General features: G+C 43.9%; 1 protein-coding gene across 8 annotated transcripts in view; it reads right to left on the bottom strand.

The window, feature by feature from the left end:
* ZFP91 (ZFP91 zinc finger protein, atypical E3 ubiquitin ligase) overlaps positions 1-7920 on the bottom strand; it is a 31400-nt gene extending 23480 nt beyond the window's left edge. For 6 of the 8 annotated variants that reach the window (XR_014024796.1, XR_014024797.1, XR_014024798.1 and 3 more), the window contains exons 1-3: positions 6783-7919; positions 5106-5131; positions 675-875 (exon numbers count right to left, since the gene is read on the bottom strand). Coding sequence is in view for 1 of the 8 variants with exons in the window: in XM_081315206.1 (XP_081171332.1) it covers positions 675-875; positions 5106-5131; positions 6783-7156 (601 nt within the window). In the remaining 7 variants the exon portion in view is untranslated. Of the gene's footprint in view, positions 1-674; positions 876-5105; positions 5132-6782 lie in introns of all 8 variants that reach the window. The other 2 variants (XR_014024794.1, XR_014024795.1) reach the window with 1 other exon arrangement.
* Positions 7921-8602: the final 682 nt, after the last annotated feature.

Below are 8602 nucleotides of genomic sequence, written 5' to 3' on the forward strand. Positions count from 1 at the left end.
CGTCTCTCCCTGGGCACCAGGCCTTCAATACTGTCCCTGCGAAGATCGAAATCCTTCACTTTCCTGGCTGCTCCAGCCTTTGGCGCGTTCTCAGAGAATGGAGGCCTAAAGAAACACAAGATCACGCGAGATCAGTGGGGCAGGTTCTCACGTGATGTCATGGTACTTTAGGCCTCTGTTCTCTGCAACAGAGCACAGAACCAAAGCTGGGGGACACTTCCACGTGCCTCTGGAGGCTGGATCGGGGCTCCGGAGGCTTTTTCCAGGCCACTGCCACCCGAATTTGAGCCCGGGGAACACTTCTGCGCCCCGATTTCGATTCTGGAGGCCATTTTCAGGACACTACTGCCCAGATCTGAGGCCGGGGGATGCTTCCACAGCCCCCCCTCCCCCCGCTGTCCAATCAGGCCTGGACAAACCCTGAAATAGAGGAAAGTGTTGCTCAAGAGACATATAATAGTAAAATAATGTATATACTACTCAGTGAATAATTTTGCTTTTAAAGTCTTGGAGTATATTCTGTTGCATGTGATTAACCAAAATTATCTTTCTATTAACAATCTTTTTTGAAATAATAGAACATGTGTGACTTTATATTTATTTATGATAAGTTTTACACAGACTCATTGGGAAGACTATTGTTTTATTTCCCAGTAATAAAAAAAAACCCATACCAAATTCTAGCTGGTCTGGATTTGGTTCCGATTTGCAAATGAGTTGCTGGGACCCAGTCTTTGATCTGGAACTCCGGGAATTCTCTGCATCGCATTGCTGAACGGTAGTAGTAGCCCTGTTGCTACGCCAACTCCGGCTGGGTTTAGTTGTAGTGACTGAGGCACCAACTTCTTTCTCCTCTGCCCCTTCTTCTTTGGGATCTGTGATATAAACATATACAAAGCACACTTGGATCAAGAAAGGAAATTTCTGAGTTTTTAATATCAAAGAGCTGAAACAGATCAAAGAAGTATTGCTCTCTCTTAGAAAGGCAGATGAGTGGCTAAATGAGTGGCTGAAAAGTGAGGACTGCCCGTATTGTCGATATAATTTTATGGCAACCATTGTTTAGACTGCTGTTAAGAGAATGAGTTTGGCCAGTGGAGTTGGAAAACCAGTCCTGTAGATACCCAAGTGCCAAGCTAAGAAGAGCTTTATGTATCTTTTTTGGTCTGTGTGTGTGTGTTCAAATCAGTTCTTTTTAAATCTCTGAGATCTACCTGGACAAGTCCCTACAGTTTATTTGAGAAGGTTTTCCAGCAGTAGTTTGCCATTGCCTTTCTAGGAGTGAGAGGGACTAGCCCAAGGTCACCCAGCTGCCTAAGGCAGGATTAGAACTTACAACCTCCTGATTTCTGGCCTCATGCCTTAATCACTACACCAAGCTGTCTATAGGTCAATATCAGCACCTTAAATTGTACCTCACTGGTACAATTAACACTGGTTAAAAGTGAGGGACTTGCAAAATTGGTGTTATATTCTCTCAGTTTTGGTAAGGACAGAGTCTATCACAGGGGTCCCCAACCCCTGGTCGCCAGTCAGGAACCGGCCCCCGCAGCTGGAGGCATGCAGTGGTGAGTCTGCGTGGGTCTGGGCAGGAGAGCAGCAGGGCAGAAGCCGGCTTGCTCAGTTCTCCAGCGGCTGCGCTTGCAACTGGCTTGAAACTTCTGAGCTCAGCATCCTTCCTCCTCCTGCTTCTTGTGCTCTCTCTTCTTCTGCCTCCTCCTCCTTTCCCTCCTGCTACTTTCTTCCTCCTTCTCTTCTTTCTCAGTTTCCTCCTCTGCCCCTTCCGGCACCCCAGCTGGGCTTCACACCAAGTTTCCAAGGCAAGTGTGCGCCAGCCCAGCTTGGACCCGTGGGCTTCCCCAAAACCTCACTGGAGGGGGATTTGCATCCTGAGGGTCCTTTCTCAGGATGCAAATAGGGGCAAGGAGAAGCTACCTTTCACTTTAAGCACTGCGTCTTCAAGGGAACTTCTCTCTCGTTTCCACTTTTTCTAAGACCGCTGAGTTTTTGTTTTTTTTTTTGCTTTGTTTTGATGGTGCTCCAGGTGCCTCATGTTTTGGAAATTTCCTGCCTGCTTTTCATGGTTTAATTTGGGGTGTGTGTGTTTTCACACTTTCTTCGTGCAGCTCTCAGGTTTGCAGGCTAAGCATGCTCCTACCCAGCTTGCAATGGGGGAGGGGGGGGAAGCTACATTTCTCCTTAAGCACTGTGTCTCCAAGGGAATCTCTCTCTCATCTGCATCTTTTCCAAGGCTGCTGAGCTTGCACAGTGCCCTCCCTCTCTTTTTGAATGGTTTTCTCAGCACTTCCTCAACATGCTGGGTCTTTGGTTTCTTTTGCTGGAAGGCTGAGTTTAGGATTGCCTCCTTGCCTCTAGTCTATCGCATTCTGGTCCAGTTGCAGGTTTCAAAGAGCAACTATATTAAAGCAATTGCAATGTCATCAGGAAGTCATTTGTAACTGTGTCCTTTAGCACTAGGTGAGAGTGCAACTGGTGCACCATACAAAGCTAGGTAGTTTTCTCTAGCCACTGCCTATACAGCAGTGGCCAAAATTGTGGAAACCTTTTGGGAAAAGTATACAGTAGAAATGCCACCTCTGGTTAAGTTTCCACCAATTTTTCTTCTAATTTCTTTATAACTGTAGCCTTGTTCACTTAATAATACTATTTTACATCGCTTTTTGGGCGACCAGTCAATTCTTTGCACCATTACTTTAATTTTATTACATTTTACAAGCTCACTAAATGAAAGAACACAAAACCCCCCAACCAACTTGATAGCGATCACATAACACACTGAGAAATGTCCTCCTCTCAGCTTCAATACGTGGCATCAATAACTGATCCTACTGTGATCTGATTGGCTCATTGCCAAAACAAGAGGACACCTGATAGGCTCTCTAAAAACTCATGCTCATTGGCTACAATCAGATGAAGGAAAGCTACCTGATATCAACCTAAGCAAGTTGTGCTTCCTTTTTCTGATTATTTGGCTATAACTTTTCATAGAATACAGTACAGATAATTGAACAAACTTTGTTGCATTACATTCTTGATTAAATTATCTTTCCATCGATGTATAATTTTATAGTACTACTCCAGAAAAAAGTGGTATTAGCCATCAAACCTCAAAAATACACTTTTCCCAAAAGGTTTCCACAATTTTGGCCACTACTGTATCTGCTGTTTGAGAAGACATGAATTCAGAAAGAACAGCAAACAGCAAATTAGTCTTTCGAGGCTAATGTCTGTCCATCTAGAGACAACATTAGCATCAACAGAGAATTCAGAGCAGAGAATGCAAAAACAGGAATTCTGTTCTACTAGGATTCAGTTTTAATCTGTTTTTCCTATCCAGATTTTTACTGCCTCTTAGCACTAGACAAGGTGTCAATAGCATTTCAACCTGTAGAAATGGTTCTTAAATGGGATTTGTAAGTAAATATTTTTTTAAAAATATCCATTTTAATTTCTAATAAAGTTAATAAACTACTTAAGCAAAATTTTGGGGGGTCCTCTATCTTTAAAAATGTAAAGGTGTCCCAACACCAAACTGTTTGAGAACCACCGCCTCATAGTAATGGTGCTGATGTCATCAGCATACCCTGAACCATGACCTATCCCAGTAGACTTTGTGTAGATATTATCTATTGTACACCATAAATCAGGGACACCAAACCAATCTTTCACTGCCTCTCCAATTAAAATTACCTATAACAAATGAAGCAGAACCACTACAAAACTGTCTCCAATCACAAAATTCCATAGGTACTCCACTCAAACACTAAAAACTAAAACCTTTGACAATATCAAGTCACCTGGAGATCCAAAAGGATGAAGAAGGATGCACTAATCTCATCTAAATTCCAACATCAAGGATGTGTTTCTTTTCCATGTCCAGGCCTAAAATTAGACTGAAAGGGGTCCAGATAATCTACTTCAGATTATTAGAGGATTCAGATTCACTGGATTATTTCAATCCTCTCTCAAAAGGGAAGGTTGGAGACAGAATGGTTGTTTTCTAAACCCATAGTTCCAAGGACAGTTTCTCACTGCTAAGCTTGTAAGCCGCCCTGAGTCTTCGGAGAAGGGCGGGATATAAATGGAATTAAAATAAAATAAAATAAAATAAAAATACCACATCCTTCCTTAACACTGACAGAAACTGTCCTTCTCAAACAGCATTGACAATTTTATGGATTCAGGTTGTTCCATGCCTCGCAACAGCCAGGATGGGGAAGGGGCAAGAAGTAGTTAGAAATGAAAAGCTAGACTTCCTTGGATGTCATAGACCAAAGAGTCCCAAAACTTCATAACACGGTGCTATAGTCACTGTTAAAGAATTCCAATTCAATTTATCAGCAAAGTGCTACGCAAATTAATCACAGCAGCCAGATGTGAGATGTTCATCTTGTCTCTTCCCAGAAAGGAATTACTTTAAATAAGGCTTCTGAATGGCAGACCATTGATGAAATAAAAGAGAGAAATAAGCATGTTTTGCCTTCCTTCCTGAAACAGTGTAGGCTTGAACATGGGCACATACCCAGGCTCAGTCAGATTAGCATCTTGTTTTCCTCCACTGGCATTTCCTTCAGATGTCATTTTACTTCCCAAAGAGCTGCAGAAAACTTAGCCGCCAGTTGAAATTGATTGCCAGAGAGATGGTGTCAACCAAGCTCAGAGCAACACGTCTAAGCTTGGAGCAATTCCTATTGTCAGTTATGTATCAAGCAGTGGATAGATCTGCTTTCCAGAGTGTCAGGAAACTCCCCAGCCTCTGCTAGAAACCAATCAGTTGCCCGAGACAGACCATTCAAATAGATTCCACTGTCCAGAAAGGCCAGGAGTAGTGTTGAATTGTAATGAGATGAAGGAATTATTTGACCATGGGAATGGATGATGGAAATCTCCTTCTCCAGATCATCTCAAGCTCAGAGACGGATTCAGTCAGAAGCATAGCAAATTAGTACATTAGCAGGATCACAAGCTTACACCCCAATATAAAAGCGCTCACATCCAATTATCTTATGTTCAGTGCTCCTGACCCTTGATGGTATATCTTAACAATCACCATCCATCCTTCTGCTAGATAATTTAAATCTTACCTTTCACTGTTGCTTTATCCAAGCACCTGAAATAGAAATTAAACAATCCGAATTAGCACAATGCCCAATACTAAGATGTAGATGCTTATAAAAGTTTCTAACTGTGTATTTTTCTAGTCATCTACCTTGCACACATAGAAGCCAGGCCTACACAAATCAAAGATGGTTACCTCTATCGTAATACAAAAAAATTTAAAATATGGTAATACGTATGTAAATCTGTTTTTTTTCTAATATTCTCCCCATCCACAATGGATGAACGGCTGCAAAAGTTGATGTTTAACCCAAGATGGCTAAACTGACTTGCTTTGACTAAAGAAAAAACACAATTACTTTTGTTTCTACTTGGAAACAGCTTTGTGCTTGAGGTGGAAAACAATGAAACTTTGAATTTGGGTTTTACCTATTAGATAGGTTGTTATAGAAATGGCTAGTTTATACTATTACGCAAAAGTAAAAGTTGAAATTTGGTGTTATTATTCTACTGCACCAAAGGGAGTTGGAAGTTGGAAGCACCTTGAGATTCAAGGTGCTGGTGATGACCTATAAAGCCCTAAATGGCGAGGGTCCGGGATATCTGAGGGAACACCTGCTGCCGGCATCAAGTTCCCTTCGTCCAGTGCGCTCCCACAGGGAGGGTCTTCTCAGGGTGCCACCGGTAAGAGATTGCCGGCGGACAACACCCAGGGATAGGGCCTTCTCAGTGGGGGCGCCTGCCCTTTGGAACCAGCTGCCAGTGGAGCTGAGGACTGCCCCCGACCTCCATTCATTCCACCGGGGCCTGAAGACCTGGCTCTTCGAGCTCTCTGGCCCAGGCTGAGGATTAATCTTATTTTAACTGGGGTTTTATTTATGCAGGGACAAATATAATTTTTTTAAAATTTGTTTTTAACTTTTGTATCTTGGTTTTTTAATCACCCTGTAAACCGCCCTGAGTCCTTCGGGAAAGGGCAGTATATAAATGTAATAAAATAAAATAAAATAAAATAAAATAAAATAAAATAAAATAAATAAATAAATAAATAAATAAATAAGTCAACGCCTTTTCCTTTACTTTTCCCTTCCCTTTTCCTTCCTCCATCTTTCCTATTTCCTTTATAATTTATATAAAGGATATAATTTATGTAAATTAATAAATTAATAAAAATAATAATCTAATCCAAAGCTTAGATTATTTCTAATCTAATCTAAAATCTAAATTTAGGACTATTCACTCTGAGGTTTACCAGATACATGGAACTTATTTCAAATCAAGATGCATACAGCTATACTGAAAATTGGTTACAGGCACCAACACTTTTCTATAACTTACTACACTAGTGGATAAAAGGTAAAATATTGACGTTACATGGAATGAAAAATACACGTCTATGGGGGGAAAAAAGTAACACAGAAGGAGAAATCTAGTACAACTTTAGTTAGGGTGCAAGAATTGGGTGAAAGGTATCCGCCCATCGATACCCTTCTAAACAAGCCAACCTGCAACAAACGTGGAAGGCAACTTGCCTCTCTAGCGTATAACCAGAGAAAAGTTCATATCAAATCCTACTTTTTGATATTACCGGCAAGGCGGCAAGTTTCTGCAGTGGAAACTTAAAGAGACTGCGACCGGGCCACTCAAGCCAAAAACTTTTCTACCGTTACCTCCCGAAAGCACCGAACGGCTTCGATACTTACGAGCTGCGTGGCGTGCCTTTTCTACCAGCGCTCCCAGAAGGCGCAGCGGCTGACGGAGGCGCTCCAGCTTCTTCAACCCCGGGTGCAGGCGGCAACTCCTCCGGCTCTTGGTTCTGCCGAGCGCCGGGACTGTTCCGGCGCCGACGCGGATATTCGGCCTTTCTTCGGCGGGAGGCGGCCGCTGCCGCGGCTGCAGCTCGTCCGCGCTCCCGACCTCCCCGCAGCACCCGACTGCCGCTAGACTCCGCCCCCTGCTCGGTGGAGACTACGGGAGGGGGCAGGGGACGCCGGCGACCGCTAGGAGGCGGAGTCCGTTCCTCTTCTCTCTCTTGGTCTTCCTCCTGGGTCTCCGCCTGCTCGGGCGCCCCCGGCATTAGAGCAGCTAGCGGAGGAAGCCCCCGACAGCGGCTCCCCCCCCCGGTTCTGACAGCAGCAGCCGCCGTTCACTCCGCCTCTCCACGAAGCTCCCGCCCCTCGCGTGACTTTGTCCAACCAAGAGCAAGTTCGGAGTTCAAACGGGAGGCGAGGTCTCTCCGTATCGCCCAATCGGGAGACAAATGCAAAGACACACCTCACCCACTTCTCTCCCAAGGTAGCCAATAACAGCAGCAAGCCGGGCTGGTTCTCTCGCGGCCAATCAGCGGGCAAGGTTCACCGGGGACGCGCGCGCAGCTGTGCTTGTCGGAATCCTGGCCGTGGCGCGCGCTTCGCAGAACGGAGTCGTTTTAGCAGTTATCTCCCGCGCGCCAAATTAAATGCCCTCCTGCAGAAAAGGCGTCCGTATAAACGTCCCACGCGCTTTATCTTCAACTCCAGAATAGTTATTGCCCTGCAGTGACCGCAAATAAAACTAGAAGTATCGCTCGTCCTACTGCCGTCGCCCCCCTCCCCCCCTTTTCTCCTCTTCCTCCTCACAACACGCCCCGCAGTCTGGCCGGTCTGCTATCCCCCAGCTTTTATTTTCCAAAGCGAAACGGATAGAGAGGAGGTACCTTCCGGAAACTTTGTTTCCTCGTTTTCACATCGACTGCAGTTTTCGGTGTCTCATACTTGCAGGGGATTTTAAAAAAAAAACATTGTCGCTTCTCCTTTAAGAAAAAAAAGCACCGTCGTGTGGCGGGTGAAAGTCGGCGACAAAATGGCGTCCGATAGGGAGAGGCGGGACTTACGGAGTACGCACGCATTTCCGTTCTCGTCTTGCGCGCGTCAGCGCATGTCTAACAAAGCATTATGGGAGTTATAGTTTTTTTAAAAACTACGCCACTGGAAGCTTCAAGGTGCAGGTTTTTTTAAAAAAATTCCATTTATATCCCGCCCTTCTCCGAAGACTCAGGGCGGCTTACAAGCTTAGCAGTAGCCTTCATTCTATGTATATGCCTGCTTATTAGGGCTTTCACAAACACACCCAAGCGGCATTATTACAAAGTCAGCTTAATTGCCCCCAACAATCTGGGTCCTGTTTCTGTTGATAGCGTTAAAATAAAGCGTTTGACACTGTTTCTCACTATATTGCTTTGAAAATGCGTGATGAACCAAACATCTATGTTGGTTCCGTACAGTCTGCTTTTAAAGGTAAAGAAAATTCTTTACAATAGCTACATACAGTAAACAGGAATGGAAAGCAGGAGCAAATTCCTTTACTGTTTAATAACAGATACACTTTTTAAAAAAATCCTCATTTAATAAGACTCCAGAATTTTCACCACTCTAGAAGTAACTCTGCACCTGTGTGATCTCAAGCCTCTATTTCACCAGCTGAGCTGGTTTGTTTCTGATTCAGCTGCAGAGTATTTACAATTGCAGGAAAGATGATGATATTT

The sequence above is a fragment of the Vipera berus genome, assembly GCF_964194415.1.
Source record: "Vipera berus genome assembly, chromosome: 1".
Taxonomy (NCBI): Eukaryota; Metazoa; Chordata; class Lepidosauria; order Squamata; family Viperidae; genus Vipera; species Vipera berus.